This window comes from Oryctolagus cuniculus, chromosome 6 (genome assembly GCF_051225735.1).
Source record: "Oryctolagus cuniculus isolate XC-2025 breed Fujian yellow rabbit chromosome 6, ASM5122573v1, whole genome shotgun sequence".
Lineage (NCBI taxonomy): Eukaryota > Metazoa > Chordata > Mammalia > Lagomorpha > Leporidae > Oryctolagus > Oryctolagus cuniculus.
The window spans coordinates 146,680,765-146,708,380 of NC_142872.1; the positions used below are offsets into that span (position 1 = coordinate 146,680,765).

The following is a 27,616-nucleotide window of genomic DNA, read 5'->3' on the forward strand; positions in this document are numbered from 1 at the left end:
CATGGTAAAGGAAAGTAGTAAAATATTTAAAGTTGTTATTATAAAATTATTATTCATTGTTAGAGCCATAAAATATTGGAGTGATTGTAGTACTGTTTTTACTTTTCATGAAATGCCTTGAATGGATGAATTAAAATATAAACTCTTGTTTTCCCTGATGCAAGGTAACAGAGTACCTAAAATTTAATGTATTGGAGTGAAATAGACATATTGAGAATTGATGATTGTTTATAGCCCTTGTCTCTTCCATTGAGGAACAGTGCTTTGTTTTTTTTTTTTTTTCCTCTTCATAATATTCGTTGAACTCTCTTACTTAGAGCAGGGTTAACTATATGATCATTTAGTATACTGAAAACGGATCGTTGTAAACAATAAAAGTGGAAATCTGAAAGAAGGTTGGGGGGGAAGTGCCACTTTGTTCCTAAATCTTTATGTATGAAATATATGAAACTTGTATAACTTAAATAAAATTAAAAAAAAAAAACACTTTATCCCAAAAAAATAAAGTCTGTTTTATAGAATTCGCTAATTGACAGATGTTTTACATTTTACTGTAAAAATTTCAGAGGCTTATAGTACCCTAAACTAAACAGTTTTCATTACTAACGCCACAGGAGAAAAATATGATGGCAAATTTATTCTTGGTACTCTACTATTTACTTACCTTTCCACATATCCCATCTAATTGTTCAGAACTTACCTTGATATTTCTTCTGCCCACTATGTAATGCTTGCAAAATTCTCCCTCATTGCCATCTAACAAGTTCTGAGTTTCAGGACCATGGTCCATTCAGGGCCCATTGAATCAGAACAGTGATTCCCAATTCAGGCAGAGAAGGAAGGCAGCTATCAGAACCAGAGAGTTTTATCTTTTCCAGATGTTGGCATACCCCTGTAGGCCTGGGTGTGGAAGGTGTTGAGCATAGTATTTTGTGTAAGCATGACATAGGATTAGCTCTAACATACCTTCTGATTGAAAGCCTAAGTGAGAAGGATAACTGGATTCAGCAGTCTGCCCTTTGATATGTAAAAAGTTGCTGACTCTCAAAGTGAAGTCAAGATGACTACATTTTCAGGCAAAGAAAGATCTGGCTCCTTCATGTGTTAGAGTAGCAAGTAAATACTTGTTTTGTTACCAAAGATTCAAGTTGACCTTATTCCTTTGCCAAAAAGGATTTATCTAAATGTGGTAGTACACTCCACTAAGAAAAAGAAAAACAAGTTTTAGGAATAATAAAATTCTTGAGTTTCCATTACACATCATTTTCCATTCTTGGTGTATCCATTTCCAAGAATAGTTCTGTTTGATAAATAAAATCCTAATTTCCTAAAACTGAGGTACAGTGTAAATGACAGAATCCACAAGCCTAACTTTGCCTCATCTCCTGTTAGGCTTTCGGGGTTACCTTAACTTTTATCCCATACAAAATTCAATTGTAGTGGTGGAAGTCAGATGCATTTATCTAGAAACTTTAACTATTTGCCATTAGGTGAACTTTTTTTTTTTTTTTTTTTTTTTTTTTTTTTAATTTCAGGGAGAAGACTTTTGTTTTGACACCAGAGCTTAGTCCTCGGACACTTCGGATCTTACCTTTTGAAAAAGCTTCAGTATGTCATTATCATGGAATTGAGTAAGTTTTTATTTACACTTTATAGTTCTGTGTGCAGTTGGTATAACTTCTCTCATGTGAGTGGAAAACTAATAAATGATAGAAATTGAGAGTCAAAGGGAAGTATGTCAAAAACTTCAAAAAGCAAAGCAGAGCATACACAAAAATTTGTCCACTATTGAAAAATTTGATTCATCAGTTTTTCATCATTTAAATAATCCATTATTGCTATTATTTTTTGATCAAAATTATTTTTGTCCTTCATTATAAATGTGTTCTTATACCAGAGGTCACATTAATGTTCTCTGCTCATTGTAATTGCTTAGAAATTTTTAGATGAAATGTGTCCCAGTTTCCAAAGTGTTAATTATAGGTACATTTTGATATCATTTCGGTTGACCATTTTGAATACAATTTTAAGGGATTCTGCAGTTTCTGAGGTCAGTTGCACATCTACCATTTTCATAAGGACAAGAAGTAGAAGTGGAAAAATATATATTTTATGATAAATTTTCAAGGTCTCAGTGACTCATTTCACAAAATATTTTTGTTTATCTTCTATAAACGAGAATAGGAAATGGCCTGATTTTTCACAGAGGTACAGATTTGAGAAGGAAGAAATAGCACAGCTATTTTTGAATACTCCTTATTTTGTAATAAGTTTATACTATGATGGATTTAATCACTTTATGAAAGTCATTGTTGACATAGAAAAGGGATTGACTTTTATTTCTGAGTTGGTCATAAACCTTTTGTTTCAATGTTTGAGATTATGTGGTATTGAAAGAAATGTGTCTTTTTTGAGGATTTGTGCTGTTGAAAGAAATGTTTTTGATAAATTGAATTAAAATATTTCTGGCAAGATGTTAAGGGACTAAGATACCATCAATACAATGAAAATAGGAAGGTGACTAAGTGCTATCCAGGAAACCCAAAAGGAGTCTGCTTAGATGAGGGAAATGAGAAAGGAGATGAGCATTTCTATAGGGTAGAGTTTGGGTGTGTTGGATGAGTGGTGATGCAATTGAAGAAACAATGGAAGAGCAAGCAGCAAGTCATTCTAGGAATGTGCAGGTTCCTTGTTTTGTTTAAATAGGATTTAGTTCATTTAAACAATATTTATGGAAACTCATCACTAGAGAAAATATTTAGTCATTATTTTCAAGTATAAAATCAAGCTCATTAAAATCAGGTGCAAGGGAAAAAATACCTGCTGCTACCAGTTTTTTTTTTTGGGGGGGGGGGCGGTTATTTAAAAGATTTATTTGTGAAGCAGTTACAGAGAGGGAGAGGCAGAGGAGGTCTTCCATCCTCTGGTTCACTTCCCAAATGGTCTCAAAGCCTGGAGCTGGGCCAATGCCTACTCAGGAGCCAGAAGCTTCTTCTGGGTCTCCCATGTGGATGCAGGGACCCAAGCATTTGGGCCTGCTTTCCCAGGCCAACAGCAAGGAGCTGGATTGGAAGTGGAGTAGCTAGGACTCAAACCAATGCCCGTAGGGATACCTGTGTTGCAAGGTACATCTTTACCCGCTGTGCCACAGCACCCCTCCCCACACCAGTTTTCTTTATGTTCTAGTAGTAACTTAAAATAAGGAAAACTAAAGAGTTTGAAGGAGTTTTGGCTATTGAAAAGGAGACCAAGATTTTGGCAGATAAGAGACCTGAAAACTGTTGGTAGTGGTAGAATTTGTGAAGTGGCAGATAATAAAATACATGTGAAAAGCAATAACTTTTTCCTAAATCAGCCATTTCTACTTTGAAACACAATGAAAAAGATCCATGCAAAATAGCAAATAAAACTACAAATATTAGAAATAATCTTAGCAAGAAATGTAGAATGAGTTGTAAAAACAAGACACATAAAAGCAATGCTGATTTTTTATGGGAAACATGCCTAATTTCTCTGGGAAGATTGCATATTGTAAAGGCTTTAGTTCTCCTGAAATAATTGAATATTCAGTATAATTCTTTTCAATTTTGAACTTCTTTATTAAATAATTTTATAATTTATCTAGTAAGAAACCTTTCCCCTGAAGGATAAGATATGTTTTATCATACAACCAGAAAGCATTTTTATGATACTATCATAATTTCAGTTATCATGCTCCCCTTCAAATAAATTAATTAATTAAAAGATATAGCATAGAACGAAATTTGTTCTAAGGGTAGCAAAGGCTTTTTTATTCATTCTATCAAAAGATGAAACCAAAAAAGGAAAGGATAATAGAATTGTCTTATGTAAAAATATTCAGTAGCTAACAAAAACAAGATTAATAGTTCAGCATTTGTTTGGGGAAATTATTTTTAACATAAATGAGAAGGCACACTTCCTTTATAATTAAAGAATGCTTAACAAATCTGTAAGATATATGATAATACCCCTGTAGAAGAGGTGGCAAAATTTTGAACCATTTGTTTATTAAGAAACACAGATGATACATACACATGAAAATTTGCTTTTCTTTACGAGCGAACAAAAAAAAAAATGTCAGCCACTTTACCTGCTGGTAAAGCTGCCACCTGTGAAGCTGGCAGCATCCCATGTGGGTGCCTGTTTGAGTCCTGGCTGCTCCACTTCCCATCTAGCTCCTTGCTAATGTGCTTGGGAAAGCTGCAGAGAATGACCCAAGTACTTGGATCCTTGGACCCTTGGACCCTTGGACCCTTGGACCCACGGACCCACATGGGAGATCCAGAAGCAGCTTCTGGCTCATGAGTAGGGATTTGCCCAGCTCTGGCCATTGTGGCCATTTGGGGAATGAACCAGCAGATGGAAGGTCTCTGTCTCTCTCTGTAACTCTGCTTTTCAATTAAAAGAAGGGGGTGGGACAGAGAGAGAGAGAGAGAGAGAGAGAGACTCAATCAAAAGCAACAGTAAGATCACTTTTGCACTCATAAAATTGCCAATCAATCTTAAATACAAAACCCAGTAGTGGTGAGGGAACATGAGCAACTCACCTCATAAGAGTGTAAATTTTTAGAGGGCTGTAATTTCCCAAAGGCTATATAAAATTTGCAATATCTGATTGGTTAATTCAGCTTAGTGAAAAAATTACTGATGTCATTCTGCAAGGATATTTCTACTGTGTTATTTCAAATGAGAAACATTGGAAACAATGTCTAACTTAGTTAAATAAATTACAGCTATAAAGATTCTGTGCAGCCTCTAAAACGGCTGAAATTTAAAAGGGAGGTAAATATTGGCAGGTATGTGGAACAATCAGAACTTGCATGCATTGTTAGTAGGAGTATAAAGAGAGAGGTCTTCTTCAGAAAAGAATCTGGCAGGTCCTTATAAAAGTAAACATACTTGTGCCCCAGGTCCCTGCAAGTCTAATGTTAGGTAGTTTCCCAAGAGAAGTGAAGGCATATCTCTATAAAAAGACTTATACCAAAATGTTCTTGGCAGTTTATTGGTAACAGCCTAAAACTGCAAATAGCCTAGGCAGGTATCAATAGGAGAATAGATAAATTGTGATATATCTGTATCAAACTCTACTACTGTATAAAACCAGGGAACAAAATATCAGTACATGCAACAACCTTCCACATCTGTGAGAAAAAAGTTGAAGAATTTGAGGACTTTGATGTGAACAATAGGTAGTATAGCATCCAATAATGAATCATTTATGAAAGTCCTGTATGAAGTGCTAATGTGAATCCAGTGTTTCAGATAAGAGTTTTAAGCTATTTAAGTGAACAGATAGGCAATGCAGAGACAACTTCTGTGAGAAGATGAGAAATGCCACTTGTTCCACCTTTTTATTTCTGATATATAACAAAAGGGCTTGAGAAGATTTTTGTTTGAGAAGATTATTGTTCTGTTTAACATCAAAATGTTAGGGATATTTCCCACTTAGTCTTAGTCTTAAAATTAGGTAAACCTTTTTATTTAGATGATTTATATCTTTAGCTACATGCCATTTTGTGCATTGATTATAAAATTTGGTTTTGTTTAAATTTACCTTAATGAAGTTTAAGTGGGAGCTTCTATATGAAAATGTGATTAATAAGATTTTTGTTTCCTCCTTTTGGATTTTATAACTAGGCTTAAAACATTATCTCTGTTTTCAGAAACAGCGCTTTTATTATTTGGTTTTAAGTTTCCCTGATGGTTGACTCTTATTCTACAGGATATAATTTTGTCAATATTAGGAAATATTGTGAATGCTCTAGTATGAACAATACAGACTTGGTTTCCCTTCTCAATTTTTGAGCTTTCTACTATTTTCTCTCGTGTTTCAAAAAAAAGTTTAAACTTTTGTCAACTATACAACAGTGTCTCCCTAGTTTTGGTAAGAATTTTGGGGTTTCCTAATACATGCATTTTAGCTCTTTTGCATGTAACTTGAATCTGATAGTTAAAAGCAGTAAATAGTGTTATTACTATGATGAAAAAGTGATCACAGCTGAGCAAATATACTAGAAGTAACATTGTCTTTGCTGCATGACCAGAATTCCCGCAGGGTGCCCACGTTTTTACCCCTGCAGCCCTTAAACTCATTGAAGCTCTAATTTAAATAAGTTATAATAATTCTGTTTTAACTGCTGGCTCAGGTGTTCAGCACATCACCGTGTTTTAATTATTAAAATATTTGTTTATTCTGTCTCATCTCCCTACAATTTTTGTTGTTTTCCATTTACTGCAGAAAATTTTAATGACACATGAATTTATAGAATTTATAGAGGATATGTTCTTTATGATTATTTATTAAAAATTGAGCACTGTTTCCTGATGGGCCTAAATACACATAGGGCTTTATTATATACATGTTACGAGGCTCTGATTCATTTTATAAGAGTAGTCCTGCTTTCTACTAGCTATCTACCTCCAGAAACAAATGAACACTTACACAGATCTACTGTGACTCAGTTGTTTGCTTTTTAACAATAAATGTATGCTCATTTATTGGGGGCATTTGTAGGAGTCTATGAATCTAGAAACGTGTTTTTCCCAGACAATTTGGGCACATGAATATGATATGAGGGCATTTATTTGTGTGTTCAGCATAGCTTATGGAGTAGAAACAAGCTTCAAAAGGAATTTTAATGTAAATATGAAACGGCAAAGAAAGTTCTCTATTCCTGTATTATTGTGGGCCTTGAGAACTTCCAAACAGCTTCCTCTTCTCTGACATAAAGGAATATTTGGAAGAAATATGGTCACTACTCAGGTGCAAATCAGTGTTTCCTAAGGCAAAATGAAATATGCCAACCACTGTTGTTTCTTCACTTTATACCTTATCCTGAAGTAGAAAACCATTGGTTGTAACATTCTTTCCATAAACAAAAAGTTAAATTCTGCTATCATACTGTGACAATCCTTCTGTCACACCAGCTTCTGCTGCTTTGAAATTTCTTTCATCTGTTTCAGGGGATTTGGCGATTTTTCCTGCCTTCGGTGGCAATGCCCTGGTGTGTGACAGACAGCATTTTGTCTGTTTCTTAGTTACAAAACAAAAATAGCTTAATCATCTTACAGATCTTTTTCTTTCTTAGGACCCATAAAACATTTGGTAATTGTTTTGTAAGAAAATACGGCATTGCAGTCATTCATCCCACAATAAACATTTACTTCACAAAATGGCAAATATATACCAGCTACTGTTTCTTTTTCCCTTCTAGTTTATAACTTTTTGTCTTAATGGTAAGTCATAGTATAATCATTTTAAACAAATTAAAGTCAACCTGTGCAGCGAACATAATTCAGTAGTAGGGATGAGATGAACAGCTGTCAGTAAGAGATGTTAAAAAATGGAAGAAAAAAATCTGTGTCTTAGAAGCAGAACCCTAGGGTAGGAAAAAATACTCACTTGAGAATCAGATGTACATCTTTTCTCTCAACAATGTCCTATATACAGACTAATCAAGCACTGCACTTTTCTTTTTAACCTAGAATCCTTCTGAAAATACCTAGTTCTTAAATTTACTCTATATTCTAGATTGTCAAGTAGTATTCTGACTTGGGTGCTCAGCTTTCTCAGCTGTTAAACTGAAGTGGTTAGATCACAGATTTTTCGGAACCAGTTATCTCTAAGAGAGACATAGGCAGTTTGTAAAAAATTGTATGTATTTTAGGTATACAACATGGTGTTTATACACACATACATTTTGAAATGATTTCTGTAGTCCAGTAAGTTAACATACCATTTCAATTACCTCTTTCTTAGTAGAAGTACCCAAACTCTCCTCTCTTGGCAAACTTCTAACATTCAATACAATGTTATTAACTGTAGTCCTTATGGTGTACATTAGAACTCTAGATTTATTCATCCTCCATAACTACAATTTTTTAAAAGATTTTTTTATTTATTCATTCGACAGGTAGAGTTACAGACAGTGAGAGAGAGACAAAGGTCTTCCTTCCATTGGTTCACTCCCCAAATGGCCACAACAGCCAGAGCTGTGCCAATCCGAAGCCAGGAGCCAACTGCTTCTTCCTGGTCTCCCATGCAGGTGCAGGGGCCCAAGCACTTGGGCCATCCTCCACTGCTTTCCCAGGCCACAGCAGAGAGCTGGACTGGAAGAGGAGCAAGCAGGATTAGAACTGGCGCCCATATGGGATGCGGGCGTCGCAGGCATAGGATTAAGCTAGTGCGCCATGGCGCCGGCCCCATAACTACAATATTGTGTCTCATGACCTACATCTTCTACCTTTCTCCCTACTGGCAACCACTGCTGTACTCTGTTTTAATATATTCAGCTTTTTTAAAGTATTATGCTTTATAAATATTTAGGTATTTTAAAATGTCCATGATTAGGTCTCACCCCAAACCAATTAAATTAGGAACCCTGGGCATGTAGTATTCCTTAAAAGCTCCTCAGATGGTTCTCATTCAGCCATGTATTATCTACGAGTAAGATGATCACACTTTACATAAGAGGGAAAATACTAAAATGCTACTAAATTCTGATTAGTGGTGCATATTATTAGCATATGATTTGTTGTGGTAGAAAATAAATCTGACGATGTTGGTGCTAGCAGCATACATTTCATGACTGCTTTGCTCACGTGTTCCCAGCACTTATTCTAAATATTTAATAGGTACCCACATTCTCACAATGGCTCTTTCAGATAAGTAGTATAAATCATTTTATACACGAGGCAATGTAGCACAGATAAAGTTAAGTAATTTGGCCAAGTTCACATAAGTAGAGGAGACAAGATTTACATCCAGGACATCTGGCTCCATGGTTTGTACTCTTAGAACAAGGGAAAGATAAAGTTCTTAAAACTTCTGTCAGGAAATCTGATATTTGGGTAATAATACAGTTCTTGGAGTTGAACTTCAAAAATCTGATTTTAGGAAACTCCTTAGAATTTCACAGATAAAAAGACAATAGAGAAAGGTTTTAATTTTTTCAGTCCTGCCCTTCCACATTTGTATGGCCATTTGTGTTTCCCTTATGCATCTGCAGAAAGAGGAGGAAATGAAGAGCTTGGCAAGGCCACACCCTTCGCTGGAGATTTCTCTGCTGTGCTTGTTTGTTGTACTTACCAACATGAGATTTCTTTGTGTCCAGAAGCACTAACATTTCATTCATTCTCTGAATCAGACTTAGCTAGAAGCCAGATAGAGAGCTGAAGTGTTTGAAATCTTGTTAATTAGTCAGGTGGGGAATGACTTTCAAAGAAACAATGTTCCGAGTTGTTTGGTGAGGCAGTTTACAATACATCTATACCCTTTTAATCTTTGTGTCAAAAATAAACTTGCCCTTCCTACCAGTAGCCAATGTTTTACGTTGTGCGGTATCAGCCATGCTGAGAAATGAGAGGTTGGTAGACTTTTAAAAAGCATTAGCAGCTGTATTATTTTGAAAATAAGCCAAAGGATTAACTTAATCTGTTACCCAGAAACAGTTAAAGAAAAATCAGATTGTACTTCAAATATTTTAACCTTCTTCCTGTCCTATAGCAAACTGGAGAACAGCTGATCTTGTGGGAGAGGTAGGCTGTTCATTTAGCCTCCCACAATTGTAGGGAGGTTAAGAGCTTGTAAATGTCTTGCTGTTTGCTAACTGAAAGGCGAAAGCCTGTTGCTGTCCTGGAGACTTTTGTTTTAATGATCTTTCCCTCATTTTAGGTACTGCTTGGATGACCGAAAAGCTTTAGAAAGAGATGGGGAATTTTCCGAACTTCAATCTCGTCTCATTCGTTATGAGACTCAAACTACCTGCACCCGAGAAAACTTTCCAGTACCTGCTGTGTTGAGCCCTCTTCCATCTCCTGCTGTTTTGTCAGAGTCTGGAAGCGTCCCTGATGGAGAAGCTTTGCAAAATGAGCTCCGAAGCGAAGCATCCCGACTGAAGCGGAGAGCCAAGGATCTGAATTGCCTTCATCCCCCCAAAAGGTGCGAGATGAAGTGCACAAAAACCGTATCTTTACAGAAAGCATTTTAGGCTCGTTTTCTTCATTTTAGTCTTTCATATTTTTAAGTTACTTTCTAGATGAATTTTAGATTCCTCCATACCAGCAAGTATTTCACTATAAGCAGTTGATGATTTTGTTTATAAGTTATAAAAAATGACTACAAAATGAATTTTAAAAAAGTTCCTTGCTTTATATGCTAATATAGAGAGTCCATTGGCACAGTGGATTGTAAAGTTTTTAAGTCATGGAATAATGGAGAGCTCCCCATTCAGTGAAGCGGCTCAACTGCTCTGTTGCAGAGGGTGCTTGGAGATGGGGGTTCCCCGATAGCTTCGCCTCCCTGCTCCCTCACCGTCAGCTGCCCACCTTGCCTCCAAGCAGCAGGTTCCATGAAACACCATTGTCAAACCAGTGGTCACATATAAGTTACAGTGTTAAACTCTGCATAATGAGACATTTACACAAATTCTCAGACATGCTTTGGCTAGCTAAATAAAGTGTCCAAATACTTGATCAGAAATTAGAAGTTTCTATAGTAAACACTGTAATTTCCATTAAATTTATGTATCTAGAATTTTGGTCAAAGTTAGCTCCTTGGTGTCTAAAGCAAGACTTCAAAAATATTATGTAAACCTTCCAAAACATATGACATAACATGACAACAAAATTTTCAAATTTTTTTTGTGCAGTTAAAAATATTAGAGCCGGCGCTGCGGCTCACTAGGCTAATCCTTCGCCTTGCTGCGCCGGCACACCGGGTGCTAGTCCCGGTCGGGGCACCGGATTCTGTCCCGGTTGCCCCTCTTCCAGGCCAGCTCTCTGCTGTGGCCAGGGAGGGCAGTGGAGGATTGCCCAAGTGCTTGGGCCCTGCTCCCCATGGGAGACCAGGAAAAGCACCTGGCTCCTGCCATCGGATCAGCGCAGTGCGCTGGCCGCGGCAGCCATTGGAGGGTGAACCAACGGCAAAAGGAAGACCTTTATCTCTGTCTCTCTCTCTCACTATCCACTCTGCCTGTCAAAAAAAAAAAATTAGATTATTTTTTCTGATGTGGCAGACCTAAGGTACTTTGATGAGGACTTTATAAATTCATAATACTTCTTATATCTAAAAAGCTAAAAAGCAAATCCATTAACGTTTGAGATACTTTTTTTTTTTTACTGTATTTTTTATTTTTGACCTGTAACCAATAAAAAGATATGTGTTCAGGAAAATAAAGCACACTGTAGCCTGTGGCTTAGCAGAAATGAAAGCTAAGAGACTTTAATCTTAAAAGAAAAATTGGTATCTTGACTGAAGAACATGTAATTAGATTAAAATGAGTCTGTTTTATGGTTTTACTTGTATTTATTTTAACACTATTTGCACAGGCAGTTGCATAGGAATAACAACATATAGGCTGTGGTTTCTTATAGTTCTCCTAATAGAAAAGTTTAAGTAGTTAACAAATGAACATACAATTAAAAAAAAGACCATTTGGTATGTGACAGCTGATTTATTGGAGAAATTATAAATTTGGGGGATTTGTGCTCAGTAATATTACTGGTTGCTTTTCCTATTAACTGAAATTCTAGTTTGTTCTTTGCTTCTGAGTTCTAGTCACTGTAGAACTAAAGGAACAACTTTATAATATGATGTGAATTGCTTATTTAAGGCAGTACAAGCAAGAAATTTTACTTTTCTTGAATTTGTTTGAATGAATAACATTTAATACAGAAAATGAATTTCATTGCTTATTCACATACACTTTTGACTTTTCTCTCCTATAGACTTGTGAAATGTGAAAGTTCAGATTCGCTTCTTTCTCAGACAAGTAACAGTAATAATCGTCATCATCATCATATGGTGAAATCTGGAAAGCCATGGGCTGAGCGTTCCTTGTCAGTGACTTATCCATTGGTTCCAGTTTCTAACTGTGAAATTCCAAAAGTCACTATGAAGGCCAGTTCAGGTCAAAAAAGTATGCGTGAATCAAAACCATCTAGACAAATTAAGGAGTCCAGATCACAGAAACATACACGGGTAATAATTTATTTCCCATCTTTCTTAGTTCTATGTGGGAAGAAATTCCTTTATTTGATTTGAACATGTATATCTAAACACTTCATGAATAAAATGACATGTAGAATTTACTTTAAAAGAATTTAGTACTAGAAGGATGAGGTAAGTAACTGGGGATATAAATGCTACAGAATTAGCCACAAGTTAGTTAACCTGTGAAGCTATTGATATATCAAGTTAGAGATTTATTGTATTCTCTCTACTTTTATATGTTTGCAATTTTCCATAATAAAAATGAAAATTTGTGGCTGGCATTGTGGCATAGTGGGTAAAGCCACCACCTGCAACTCCAGCAAATCATATGGGCATGGGTTCAAGTCCTGGCTGCTCCACTTTTTTTTTTTTTTTTTAAACAAGCTGTTTATATGTAGGTTTTTTTTTTTTTTTTTTTTTTTTTTTTTTTTGGACAGGCAGAGTGGACAGTGAGAGAGAGAGACAGAGAGAAAGGTCTTCCTTTGCCGTTGGTTCACCCTCCAATGGATGCCGCGGCCATCACGCTACAGCCGGCACATTGCGCTGATCCGATGGCAGGAGCCAGGTGCTTCTCCTGGTCTCCCATGGGGTGCAGGGCCCAAGCACTTGGGCCATCCTCCACTGCACTCCCTGGCCACAGCAGAGAGCTGGCCTGAAAGAGGGGCAACCGGGATAGAATCCGGTGCCCCGACCGGGACTAGAACCCGGTGTGCCGGCATCTCTAGGCGGAGGATTAGCCTGGTGAGCCGCGGCGCCGGCCTTGCTCCACTTCTAATCTAGCTCCCTGCTAATGTGCCTGGGAAAGCAGCAGAGGATGGCTCAAGTCCTTGGACCCCTTCCACCCGTTTAGAAGACGAAGTTCCTGGCTTCTGGCTTCAGCCTGTCCCAGCCCCTGCCATTGAAGTGTGAACAGGTTGTTGGAAACACTCTGGGTGTCTCTCTGTAACTGTGCTATTCAAATAAAAATAAATCTCTCCATTTTTTAAAAAAAAACTCACAAATACATGCCTATTGGTGTAAATTTTATCCTCAGATTTCAATATGGAACTCATTATTTGAATCCTTTTAAGATATGCCAGTCTGTTCCTGCAAATATATTAATCCTGTGACATGTGTAACTATGTCATTGTTACAGATTATCTGTTCTTTTCAATCATTTTGTCTTAATAATCTTACCTATCTTTAGCACAACTGAATGTGTACTACACAGAATTAAATTCTAAAGCTGAAATACATGTACACTTTCCAAGACATAGTAGTCAAATGTTACATTCTATTCTAGATATTGAAAGAAGTGGTTACTGAAACCCTGAAGAAGCACAGTATAACTGAGGCTCATGAATGTTTTACTGCATGCAGCCAGCGTCTTTTTGAAATCTCTAAATTCTACCTAAAGGTAGGTACAGTGTTGTCTTTACTAGTGGCAAAGTTTAGTTCATGTTCTGATGTTCCCGTTTAACCTAAAAACTATTTAAATGAAGATGTTTTACACTGATAACATAGACCTTGTTCAGATTTTTTTAAAAATGGAGATAGAATTGAAACCAAAACAGTTTTAGTTCTCTTATATAAGAAAAGTACATTTTTACTGGTGTGTTTCCCCAACAAGTCTAAGTTGTTAATTACTAGTTAGTATTCAGTAAATTTATTACAGTATATAGTCAGAATGCTGCTGGGTTGAACATAAAAACACTCATTTTCTAATTTCGGATCCATTATCAGTTAATTGTAAGACATTGGGCAGAATAGCCGCTCAGCTGACAGTTTTCTAAAAACTTGGATGGTAATTAGATCCAGTTTCTGACTTGAATTTTTTTTAAGTCATGTGTATGTTTCTGGTTAGAATTGTGGACCATATGCATTCTGTGTTCCTCTTTTCTAAAATATCTCAAGGATAGCAAACACAAGCAAAAGTGGCAACAAAAAAGTTATATGATATATGTTGTTGAACACGAAAAAGTGCATGGAAGCATGGCAGAGCAGGGTCAAAGAAGTTAGAATGTTGTTGATGCTTACCTTGAGGAATACCATGGAGGGCCATACCAGTTTGGCTGATGGTATGTGTGAGGTGCTTAGGATTTGAAGACAACGTGGTACAAGAAAAATTAGAGGCAAGGTGTTAAGTGGAAACTAGGGGGATTAAAAAAAGATCTGCGAAGGGAACTGGGGAACCGTGAACTTGTTCTGCATGTCCCGTTCCCATGATGTTACACATGGTTCTTTCCCCCACCTCTGTGCTAGTGCAGGAAATAGTCTCTGAAGGAAAATTTAGAGGCTGCCATGAAAAAGCCAGTTGGCTACCTTGTCACACCACCTAACTTGTATAGCCATCAGTAAACAGCAACAGAACTGCCAGTAAGATTTTTAGTATCTCTTTCAATGTGACATGACGGGGCCCGTGTCATGGCATAACAGGTTAAGCCGCTGCCTTTGATGCGCCGTTACCTTTGATACTGGCATCCCATATGGGTGCCAGGTTCAAGTCCCGGCTGCTGTGGTTCTGATCCAACTCTCTGCTAACGTGCCTGGCAAAGCAGTGGAAGATGGCCCAAGTCCTTGGGCCCCAGACACCCACATGGGAGACCTGGATGAAACTCATGGCTTCAGCCTGACCCAGCCCTGGCTGTTACAGCCATTCGGGGAATGAACCAGCAAATGGAAGATCTCTCTGTCTCTCCCTCTCTCTGTAATTCTCCCTGTAATATAAATCAAATCCTTTTTTTTTTTTTAAAGTGATATAACAGCCAAGATTTAGCAGACTTTGAGGGAGGTTTCTAACAAGTGATGCCAAATTAAAAAGGAAGAAAGGGAACTCTGAAGGAACAGAAAGTTGACTAAAGCTTCATAAAGCTGTAATTCTCTTACAGACCAGATAATTGCATCCATGAAACTAGAACAAGAGGCTGTGCCCTCTCCCAAAATGGGTAGAACACAAAAACTCCATGAAATCAATGCAATGGAAAGGCTAAACAGTGGAAATGAAAAATTCACCCAAAATTACAACCAGGTTTCAAAATCATTGAACACTAAAAAGAATATTGAAGGATTAATTTAGAAGATCAATATTCTGATACTGGGAGTTTCAAAAATAGGGAACAGAGGAGAGAAAATTTTCAAATAAAGCAGAAATTTTCCCAGAACTGAAGGATACAAGCCTGCTGGGAAGGGCACACTGCTTGTCCAGCCCCGGGAATGTAAACACTACAGTAAGCCACCTCCTTGCGGAATCCCACATCACTGCCATAGAACATTTCTTGAAAGGTTCCCTGGAGAGAATGTAGTTTACATATAAAGAATCAAGGATCAGAATGGCATTGTATGCTAGAAGACAGAGAAATACATTAAATTCTGAGAGAGTGACTACTCAATATTCTATATTCCCTGCCTAGAATTTAGTCAGGTATGAGGGTTCAGTGAAGATGTTTCTTTGAAACATGATAGGTCTAGGGGCTGGCACTGTGGCGCAGTAGGTTAATCCTCTGCCTGTGGCGCTGGCATCCCATATGGGCGCTGGTTCTAGTCCCGGTTGCTCCTCTTCCAGTCCAGTTCTCTGCTGTGGCCTGGGAAAGCAATAGAAGATGGCCCAAGTGCTTGGGCCCCTGCACCTGCATGGCAGACCAGGAAGAGGCTCCTAGCTTCAGCTAGCCATTGCAGCCATTTGGGGAGTGAAACAACAGAAGACCTTTCTCTATATCTCTCTCTCAAATAAATAAAATCAAATCTTTAAAAAAAAAAAAAAAGGTCTAAAAAAACTTATTTTACCCCTTTGAGTCAAAAAATCTTTTGGAAGGAACTGAACTGAGAGATGATCCAGTATACTTGATATTTAAAAGAATTTTGCACATTTATTTAGTCTGTTTTTAGCATATGGGGGGCAAAGTGGAACAGAATTATATACATGAAGAACTAAGCAAATGAAAAAATATGGTAGTTTAGCACAGAATTTACAGAACATCGGATGTGAGAGAAATTATAACCCTAATATACTAATTATAATTAGCTCAGGGTTCAACAGTATTTTCCTAATATAATAATGCAAGCACTATTTCCTAATCAAAAATTATGGTGCAACTATAATTGAGAGGAAGTGAAGAGAGGGTGTGTGTGAGACCTGAATCTACAATTACCATCACGGATATCAGTAGTCGCTGTCTGTGATGATTAAATCACCAAGTAGCACAAGAAGCAGGTTGGTGGAAACATGAAAGTAGAAATAAGGGGAACAACCAAGAGAACTGAAAGTGGCTGTTTCTGTGGAGCATAACTTAAAGGTTAAGCAGCAAACTGCCTTTAAAAATAAATATAATTACATTTTTAAAAATTTTGTAATCTAATTGGATGTAGTCTTTAAATTTTAAAAAATTGGAGACTTCAGTTCCTTTTCATAACCAAAAAAAGGGGAGGGGGAGAGAGCAATATATTTTTCCTAAATAAACATATAAATGATCACAGGGTTGGGGGCCAAGGTTGTGGTACAGCAGATTAAGGCACTGCCTGTGATGCCAGCATCTTATATGGACACCACTTAAAGTCCTAGCTGCTCTACTTCCATCCCCTGTAACTCTGCCTTTCAAGTAAATCAAAAAAATAAAAATCTTAGAAATGAGGGCCGGCACTGTGGCGTAGTGGGTTAAGCCACCGCCTGTAGTGCCAGCATTCCATATGGGTGCTGGTTCAAGACCCAGCTGCTGCACTTCCCTTTTTTTTTTTTTTTTTTTTTTGACAGGCAGAGTGGACAGTGAGAGAGAGAGACAAAGAGAAAGGTCTTCCTTTTGCCGTTGGTTCACCCTCCAATGGCCACCACGGCTGGCGCGCTGCAGCTGGCGCACCATGCTGATCCGAAGGCAGGAGCCAGGTGCTTCTTCTGGTCTCCCATAGGGTGCAGGGCCCAAGCACTTGGGCCATCCTCCACTGCACTCCCTGGCCACAGCAGAGAGCTGGCCTGGAAGAGGGGCAACCAGGAAAGAATCTGGCGCCCCGACCAGGACTAGAACCTGGTGTGCCGGCGCCGCTAGGTGGAAGATTAGCTTATTGAGCCACGGCGCCGGCCTGCTGCACTTCCAATCCATCTCTCTGCTATGGCCTGGGAAAGCAGTATAAGATGGCCCAAGTCCTTGGGCCCCTGCACCCACTTGGGAGACCCGGAAGAAGCTTCTGGCTTTGGATCAGCACAGCTCCGGCTGTTGCAGCCATCTGGGGAGTAAACCAGCAGATGGAAGACCTCTCCCCCCCCCCTCCCTCCCTCTCTCCTCTCTGTGTAACTGTGACTTTCAAGTAAAAATAATAAAATGAATTAAAAAAAAAAAAAGAAATGAATATAAGGCATGTGTTTGGTCAAGCAGTGCCAGTCAAGATGTCTGAGCCCATTTATTCAAGTGCCTGGGTTTGATTCCTGACTGTAGCTTCTTGCTGTTACAGACCCTGAGAAGCAGTGGAGATAGCCTAAGTGATTTCATTCTGGCACCCTCATCAGAGTGAGACACTTGGATTTTATTCTTGGTTCTCAGCTTCAGCTGGCCTGGTCCTGGCCATTATGGACATTTGGTGTCAATTTCCTCTGCCTCTCAAAAAGAAAAAAGTTTAAAAGTACAGACTACACACTAATTTCTTGAGTAATGAAGCACCAGTGGATGCTCATGGTAGAGGATTAGGCTTAGATTAGGTCTAGTGCAATTGAAAGTGTGTGTGTGTGTGTGTGTATTTTGGTTAGAGCATTTTTATTTTTCCAAGATGGCATTAAATCTGTTACCTTGATTTCTGGGGGTAGTATTTCTTTAATCACATTGATACTTGTATAATGATTTAGGATAATCTCAAGTTTACTTACTGATAGTTCTCAAATATGCAAATTACAGAATGCTGTATTTTGTTACATTTAGGATCTTAAAACTTCAAGGGGTTTATTTGAAGAAATGAAGAAAACAGCAAACAGTAATGCTGTACAGGTAAACAAATTACCACCAAGAAACTATATTCAGTTAAGTTAGTATTTTATTTCAGGGTAGCTCTGCTGCAGTTATACAAACAGTAATTCTTAGTGATTGGTCTTTTCAACTCTTACCCTATGAAAACTCTTTAATATACTTAATAGACTTACTCTGTCAGAGTATTTAAGAGTGTTTAATAGGTTGCTCTGTTAACAAAAGAGTTTCTAAAATTATGTTGAGAGAAAAAGAAAAATAAAAGTAATCCATTGAGCTGGAAAAAAACTAATCCATTTTGATTAGCTGCTTTCAAAGTTCAGTTTAATTTCTTTTGAGTGACCCTTTGAAAATGTATTTTCCAATACAAGTGGAAAAAGAAGCAGAATCTTCACTTTGTCCTCTGAGAACAAGATTGTACTCACATTAGAAGTGTAGCAAAAAGTGTTACTTAGCAAATATAGTATTTTTAAATATAAGGTTTAGATATATTGTGTGTTAAACTTTCTACCATACTCTTTTGAAGTTCCCACAATATTTTTTTATCACTTTTATTTTCAATAGGAATGCACCAGATTTATTTGCTTTTTCTCCCCTAGGTGATTGAATGGGTATTAGAAAAGACAAGCAAGAAATGATACAGAAGCATTCTCTTCAGGACAACTATAAATTCGGTGGAGCTATTTACTGCTTCATTCCTTAGTTTGAAAAATACTTCATTTTAAAAATATTTCATTTCTAAGGAATTTCATAGTTTTGATAATGCTTAATTTTAATGTATTTTAATTATTTTATACATTTTACCATATTTTAATGTTATTTGTATGTGTTTTACAAATTTTACTACATTATTTATTACAATAAATAGAAATATTGTCTACTTCTTGAGTTATATGTCGTCGTTGTTAAGCCTACTTGGATGACTGAGTCTTAAGCAGTACATTGCCAAAGACTTTTCCTATGTGTCCCAATTGCATAGTTTATTGGACTACTCCCAATTTATAGTCCTCTGTCCTATAGCTTTCACTTTCATAACTATTGTTTATTTCGAATGAAATTAGAAATTATGAAAATAAGATATAATGAAAATAACCAAGTATTAACTCCCAGAAAAAATATCTTTTCCCATGGTAGAAAGTCTGAAAGATGGAGCTGGCACCATGGCATAGTGGGTTAAGCAGCCTCCTGTGGCGCCTATTTGAGTCCCAGCTGCTCCGCTTCTGATCCAGCTTCCTGCTAATGTGCCTGGCAAAGCAGGGGAAGATGGCCCAAGTGGGCCCCTGCACACACATGGATGACCTGGAAGTAGCTCCTGGCTTTGGCCTGGCCCAAATCTGGCCATGGGGGCCACTTGGGGAGTGAACTAGCAGATGGAAGATCTCTGTAACTGCCTTTCAAATAAATTTTAAAAATCTGGAAGATTTAGAAAATACAAGGGAGTAGAAAAAATATACTAATGTTCCCCCATCTATAATATTAACACATTAATATTGGGACCATACAATGTATGTGTTTGTGGGTATTAATTCATAGTCTGCTTTTTCACTTAACAATACAGTTCGACTCCACTCAGATCTGCAGTTTCACTTTCCTTGGTTTCAGTTATCCTTGGTCTGAAAATATTAAATGGAAAATTACAGAAATAAGTTGTATGCCAATCTGAGTACTGTTAGGAAATCTCATGCTGTCCAAATCAATCCCACACAGGATATTAATCATCTGTTTAGCTAATGTGTATCCATGTTGTATACACTATCCTCTCCTACTCACTTACTAGCTGTCTTGGTTATAAAGTCTACCATCAGGGCATAGTAAGTGAAGTCTCTCTGCCTGTGGCTCCAGCATCCCATATGGGCGCCAGTTCATATCCTGGCTGCACCTCTTCCCATCCAGCAGTGGAAGATGGTGCAAGTGCTTGTGCCCCCTGCATCCACACGGGAGGCCCAGAAGAAACTCCTGGCTCTTGACTTTGGATCAGTTCAGCTCCATCCATTGCAGCCATTTGGGAAGTGAACCAGTAGATGGAAGACTTCTCTCTTTCCCTCTGTAAGTCTTCCTCTAAAATAAATAAATAAATCTTTTATAAAAAAAAAAAAAGTCTACTGTCATGAGATTGCATCGCTTGTATTCAAGTAAACATTATTTTATTTAATAAAGTCCCCAAAGCACAATAGTGATGTTGGCTATTTGGATATGCCAAAGAGAAGCCATAAAGTGCTTCCTACAGGTGATGGAAAGGTGAAAGTTCTACACTTAATCAGGAAAGGGGAAAAAAATCACATGCTGAGCTAAGATCTCTGGTGAGAAGGAATCTTCTATCTGTATAACTGAGAAGGGAGAAAATTTATGCTAATTTTGTTGTTGCATATTAAACTACAAAAGTTTGGCCATAGTTCATAATAAGTAATTAGTGAAGATGGAAAAAAACATTAAATTTGTTTCTGTATATATAGGAAAAAAATCATTGTGTGTGTATATGTATGACTTGGTATTATCTACGGTTTCAGGCATCCACTGGGATTCTTGAAATGTATCCCCCATTGGCCAGCGCCTCGGCTCAGTAGGCTAATCCTCCGCCTTGCGGCGCCGGCACACCCGGTTCTAGTCCCGGTCGGGGCGCCGGATTCTGTCCCGGTTGCCCCTCTTCCAGGCCAGCTCTCTGCTATGGTCCGGGAGTGCAGTGGAGGATGGCCCCAGTGCTTGGGCCCTGCACCCCATGGGAGACCAGGATAAGCACCTGGCTCCTGCCATCGAACAGCACGGTGCGCCGGCCGCAGCGCGCCAGCCGCGGCGGCCATTGGAGGGTGAACCAACGGCAAAGGAAGACCTTTTCTCTCTCTCTCTCACTGTCCACTGTGCCTGTCAAAAAAAAAAAAAAAAATGTATCCCCCATGGATGAGCTTTCTCTTTCTCTCTCTCTCTCTCACACACACACACACACACACACAGCCTTTGAAATAAATGTAGAAATAAATCTTTTTATAAAATTATAAAAGGCCCCTTCCTTCAGTTATTGTAGTGAAATGGGACCAGAGGTGATGAAAATGACCTCAGTACCCTTCTACATTACTGAAGTTCTTAAATGTGGGTTTGCAAATGCTGTTTTAAGAATGATTCTTTTTATGGGTAATGTTCTCTGATGATAGCAAATATTTTTCACCTGTTTAAAAAATCTTAATAGAACTATTTGAATTTGTGACCAGAAGTCAATTAACATGTCACCTACAGTCCTCTAAATTACCCTAAATTTGATTTCATAAGGGGAAACAAGTATAATACCTCATTAAAATGATTAAACCATGTCACAGGAAGGTATGGAATCACATTTGAATGATAACGGAAAGCAGCAGGAACTTCTAGTTTGGCCTTTTATTCTCTATCCATTTTTCTCCTTGTACATAAATAAGGCCTTTTCTTACAGTGTAAGACTCCACATAGTGAGCATGTCTCAGACAGTATCGCAGCAGGAACTGGGGATGTTAAAAAGGAAGGAAGTCCTGTGGGGACAAGAGGCAGGAAAGGGAACTGATGCACGTTCTATCCATTGCCTTTGGCACCATGGTGAGGGGAAGGTAACCTATGGACAAAACCTACTGCACTGGCTCCAATCTTAGAGGCGGAGACCGCCCAGCTCTCACACATGGCTTGTGCCTGCAATTCTGACTTGGTTTGGACCGACGCCAGGAAATATTGAAAGAAAACTTTGTTTTTAAAAAAAAGCCAGTTATGTTTTCAGCAACTTTCACTTATAATTCTTTACATGAATTAAGCCTGTTTCCTCCCAAGAACCCAAAGGCGATATCCAGGAAAGACCTGCAATAACACCACATTCATTGCAGCTTCTCTGCTTTATAATTTTAACCTGCACATAGCAGGTGGGGAGGAGACTAATGCCTCTACAAAATTTCCCTGGTCTCACAGGAAAGGTAAATTCGGTCCAAAAAGTCAGCTATTTCTTGTTCCTTAAAATCAAAGCCTTTAATAAATGAAATTCTTACAATATTTTTGCACTTGGCTCTCAATATTTGAATGTGAATGTAACCCCAAGTGTATACGAAACAAGCCAGCTCACTACCTGTTGGCAAACAACACAGCAATGTATAATTTCTCATTATTCTGTGGACTGGCTGGGCAGTTCCTTGCCTTGTTTGCTCACTTACGTGGCTGTATTTAGCTGGGACATTTCTGCTAAGCTGGAAGGTCCAAGATGCTTCATTCACATGTCTGGCAGCTGGTACTGGCTGTTAGGTAGGGTACCTCAGATATCTTCCTTATGGTCTCTCATCTAGTTGGCTAGACCAGTTTGCTGACGTGGTTCCCCTTCCCACAGGGCAAAATTCTACAAAAGCAAAACAAAAGCTGCAAGATCTTTCAAGGCCTAGGTTCCCACTCACACGATGTCATTTATGCCACACTGCCCTGGTCAAAGCAAGTCACACTGCCAGCACAGATGGAAAGACTAGGGAAATAGACAGTTTCCTGATAGGAGGAGCTCAGAACTTTGCTGATAGATTTAACTTACCACATTCTACCTTCTTGTCACAATTACTTTCATTCTTTCCACATGCAAATTATTCAGTACAGGCTAGTGGCCATTATTTCATGATTTTGATAGGGAAGAGACTCTTAAGGTGTGGCTTCTAAAATCTACAATTCACTCATTTATTGGGACCCAAAAAAACTAAGTGAATGGCAATACATACACCCAATATACAGTGTAGTGAGGCAGAAGCAGGGTAGCTGCAACTGATACTTACTTGCATTAAGAGACCAGGCACTAGTCCATATTCAGACTGAAGTCCAGGCTGGGACTGGAGGGACAAGGACATTTTTTCATCAGGGTCTGTTACCTGCTACCTCGGAGTGGTATTCCATTATTCTTCACTCTTCTGAGAAGTATATTTCAATAATAATAGTCCACACCTGCAACTTTGAATGTTTTCTTATCCTGCTCCATGCCCATTGAACTTTGACAGTTTTGAGGTCTCTCTGTTTTCCTTAGTATTTTATGAGGTGTGTGGTGCCAAGAAAGTTCAATGGAGAATTGTCTTTTCAACAAAAAGTGCTAGGACAACTGCATGTCTACATGCCAAAGAATAAAGTTGGACATCTTCCAACCCTATTTGAAAATTAACTCAAAATGAGTCATACATCCTAAAATAAATAAATCAAAAGGATGGTGTTATTCCATAGTGAATTAAGCTGCTGCTTGGGATGCCTGCATCCCATAATGGAAAGCACCCAGGATAGAGTCCTGCCTCTGTTTCTCATCCAGCTTCCTGCTAATGTGCCTGGGAGGCAGCAGATGATGGCCCACATACTCAGGTCCCTATCACCCATGTGGGAAACAGAATAGAATTCCTGGATCCTGGCTTCAGCATAGCCCAGCCCAGACTGCTGTGGGATTTAGGGAGTGAACCAACTCATTTAATCTCTGTAAGTATGGTAGAAAATCAGGATCCTTGAAAGAAAATGAAAAGATGTGTAAACCAGAGCTTGAAGAGATTGAATATTTGGGTAACAGTATACTTCAACAAGTCAAGTTCCCATGCTTCTTCAAACTTCCAAGCTGTGTGACACTGGATGTTAACAAATTTACTTACTCATGCTAAACTTCAATTTCTTTATATAATGGGAGATATCTCTCCTATGGCTACTATAATTAAGTAAAATACTTAGCATAATGACTGGAAGTAAGTTAGCCTTCAACAAATGTTATTATTATCCTTAACGAAAAGAAAATTGAGGCTACAAGACTTTCCTATGATATTACTCAGTTCCCAGCTATATATATATATATATATATATACACACACACACGCATATATATACACACACACACGTGTGTATATGTATATATGTGTGTGTGTATATATATATAATATTATTTTATTTGAAAAAAAATAGAGGGAGAGACAGAGATCTTCCATCTGCTGGTTCACTCTGCAAACGGCTACATCAGCCAGCCTGGGCCAGGCCAGAGCCAGGAGCTGGGAACTTCATTGGAGTCTCCCATATGAGTGCAAGGGCCCAGGGACTCAGTCCATCTAATGCTACTTTCCCAGACACATTAGCAGGGAGTTGGGTCAGAAGTGAAACAGCCAGAACACAAACTGGCCCTGGATGGGATGCCGGCATCACAGGTGGTGGCTTTACCTACCACGCCAGGACATAGCCTTAGCCATATGTTTTCAAATCGTCATGTCTAACCTTTCCACATTATAAATGTTTATAAGTCTGGTTGGGTGAATTTCCACTTAAAAAAACCTATTGGTATAATATTTTAAAAGACAATTTTGCTGACCTCTTGGTATCTGAACATCCACTGACTGCACTGTCCTATGACAGTGAAAAACTCAGGCAAAGCATTTCAAATCAGCAACTTCATGGAACTCCTAGAAACAATTTCTGAAAGCATTAAGTGTTGGTTTCAGCGTAAGTATGGTATAGCACTAAGCAAATTTGTTTATTTGGAAAAAATTATAAAGAAGGTGGTGGTAAATTTGCATAGAAACTAAAATTTCAGAATACCGCAAACAAAACTGACATAGGGCCAATACCCTTAACATAAAAGAACCGTCACAAATCAGTCAGAAAAACATGTTTAACAGGGAAAGGTAGGCTTAAACAATTAAAGATTTGCCAGCACATTTCCAAAATGTTCACCTTTATTATTTTCATTCATCAAAAAAGAAAACAGGGACTCTGCTAGTGGAATTGTAGATCTTTCAGGAAGGCATTTTGGAAGTGTTTACAAAAAAGTTTGAGACACAAAAATTCTACTTTAGTAAGTTATACTAAGGAAACAATCAGTGATGTACTAGAAGAATTTATTTAAGTTTTAATTCTATTTGGTTTGCTCCCCAGATGGCCACAACAGCAAGGACTGGGCTAGGCCAAAATCAGGAGCAAGAAACTCCATCTAGGTCTCCTACATGGGTGGCAGGGGCCCAAGTACTTGGGCCATCATCTGCTTCCTTGGCACATGTAATAGTAGGAAGTCGGATAAGAAACAGCGTAGCCAAGTCTGGAATCCGTGCTCCTATGGTATGCCAGCATTGCAAGGGTGTGTTAACCTACTGCACCACAACACTGGTCCCTAATTTTTTTTAAGTGTTTCCTCTCAACCATTTTTATATACATGCAAGCTTATTATGTATGTGTCTATTGTTTCTCAATTACTTGAATCCTATTTTCTTATCTAAAGCACCCCTTTTATAAGAAGCATCTTTGATGTCTACTTTGCCATCATGAAGTGAAAGTAATAAATACAGGTTAAACATCCCTAATCCAAAAATCCAAACTCTGAAATTCTCCAAAATCAAACTTTCAGTACTGACACAATGTCACAAGTAGAGAATTTCAGCCTGTGAAACTTTGTTTCAAGGACATTATTAAAAATATTGTGTAAAATTACCTTGAGGCTGGGTATATAAGGTATCTGAAACAAATATAATTTTAGGTTTAGATGTGGGTCCCATTCCTAAGATATCTCATTATGTCTATGCAAATATACCAAAATCTAAACAAAATCCCAAATATTTCTCATCCTAAGTTCTTTCCGTAGCAGGTTACTCTGCTTCCTAGAAAATAAAAAATGAGTCAAGAATTAAGTGCTGGTGCTTCTATGGGGTGGTCCAATTGGAATGCACCAAGAGTGACAGAGAAGGCAGGAGCACAATGCAGGGCGATTCATAAGTGCTCCATGGGGCCCAAGAGCTGTGGCCAGCCATTCAGCAGCAAGTGTCCTCTCCTTCACATCGAACGTCTCAGGGCCCAAGGTGTATGGAGGAAGCCATGCCTCAGACAAGACCCAGGCCCGGAGAGGATTCTTGACCTGCTCAGCTCCTCTCTACTGTTAACTCCTGTTGGGCCCCACAGGACTTAAATCTCCAACAGTCTTACATTTTTCAGGTTATTTTCTTTAGCACCTGCTTAGAAAGCCAGTTCCTATTCCTTGCAGTGTAGCTTCTTTTCTGGGTCTGGAATTGATGATCCAACCCAAAAGTCTACATATGCATCTCCTTAGTCCAGCCACAGGGCAGCAGCCAAGGGAACAGGGAAGCGAAGGCAGCATCTCCAGAAAGGCAATTGCTTAGTTCTAAGAGGCAGAGCCAGCTGTGGTGGTACAGGTTGAGAGAGTAGCTGAGAGTTTAGGAGTTGAGAGGATGGCATTGCACCAAGGTGTTTCAGGAAGTACACAGGATGTATTCAACATGTTCATATCACACACACACACACACACATACACTCAGGACTTCAAAAAAGTTGATAGCTTCTGGATGAGCATTTGGCTCAACAACTAAGGTGCCACTGGACATCAGCATCCCATATAGCAGTGCCTGATTCAAGTCTGCTCCACTTTCAATTCAGGCTTATTTATTTATTTATTTTTGCTAATTGTGCATCTCGGGAGGGAGCAAGAGATGGCTCAAATAGTCGGGTCCATGCCACCCACGTGGCAGACCCAGGTGAAGTTCTGGGCTCCTGGCTTTGGTCAAGCCAAGTTCTGACTATTGTAGGATTTTTGGGAGAGAACCAGTAGTTCTCTCTGTCTGCCTTTCAAGAAAGTGAAATTTTTAAAAAAATTGATCTATATTCTAACTGAAAAGGCATTTTTAAGAAGGAAGCTAGATAAAAATATACTTTTCAATATGCAGATGCTGTAGCACAACTAGAGAAGGAAAAATGAAGTCAAATGTGTTTTTTTAACCTAGATTTGCCATGAATGAAGTGGCTATAATCCAGCTGGTTTGCATTGGTAACTCAAGCACATACACAGGCTTGCTACCTGTGACTTATTTTATAAAAGGTTAATGATTTTTGGTAATGCATTAAACAAAAATATGTTCTTTCTTCCATATACATGGTACTTGCATGTCTCAAACATTCAGAATACATTGCATAAGTAAAAAATGTTTTCATTTCTAGAAACTAGTGAAAGTCTAGGCTTAGATTATTTAAACAGGTTTCTCACATATGTGACTAACTCAGACACACAAAAATTGTGACTGAAACAGCACCATTTAATGAAGAGCTGTCATTAGCATGATATCTACTAATTGGTGTTCCCTCCCCCAAGTCATTCTGACAATCAAGTAGAACCCCCTAGGCTTAATTGTGGGGTTTAAGGCAGACAGAATGATCCTTGAGAACCACTAAAAAGAAACAAAACAAACAACAACAAAAATAAACCCCAAACCACTAAAAACCCCCTAAACAGATAGGAGACAGTGTTACCACTTGCTGATTACCATTGACTGTAACCATTGGAATATTCAAATATACCTGTATCCCAGGGCTTATTTAGTCACACTGACTTTTTCAGCTCCTTGTTCATAAGAATGCTGCCAATGTGATCCTTGCACATTAGCCTTTGTGCACACATGTAATCACTGCCTTGGAGTAAACTCTCACAAGTCAAAAGGTACATGCGTGTTAAGATTTTTATGGCTGTTGCCCAGGTGACCCAAAATTATAGCCAAATATACACATTATCATGGCTGTATAAAAGCCCATCACCTCCTACCAGTAGGTATTAGAGAAAATTTTAACCTTGGTCAACTCATTCTGTAAGATAAAAATATGGAAGTTTAAATGTCCTAATTAAGACTAGTAACCAAGACCGAGATTGAATCAGTAATAAAGACTCTTCCAACAAAGAAAAGCCCCGGACTGGATG

General features: G+C 38.4%; 1 protein-coding gene across 8 annotated transcripts in view; it reads left to right on the forward strand.

Moving 5' to 3' along the window:
- MTBP (MDM2 binding protein) overlaps positions 1 to 18,814 on the forward strand; it is an 88,809-nt gene extending 69,995 nt beyond the window's left edge. For 6 of the 8 annotated variants that reach the window (XM_051844784.3, XM_002710755.6, XM_089335642.1 and 3 more), the window contains 6 exons: positions 1,536 to 1,631; positions 9,695 to 9,961; positions 11,749 to 12,001; positions 13,296 to 13,409; positions 17,893 to 17,958; positions 18,534 to 18,814. In XM_051844784.3, coding sequence (XP_051700744.2) covers positions 1,536 to 1,631; positions 9,695 to 9,961; positions 11,749 to 12,001; positions 13,296 to 13,409; positions 17,893 to 17,958; positions 18,534 to 18,572 — 835 coding nt within the window. In that variant the 3' untranslated portion in view covers positions 18,573 to 18,814. Of the gene's footprint in view, positions 1 to 1,535; positions 1,632 to 9,694; positions 9,962 to 11,748; positions 12,002 to 13,295; positions 13,410 to 17,892; positions 17,959 to 18,533 lie in introns of those variants that run through there. The other 2 variants (XR_016235919.1, XR_016235920.1) reach the window with 2 other exon arrangements.
- Positions 18,815 to 27,616: the final 8,802 nt, after the last annotated feature.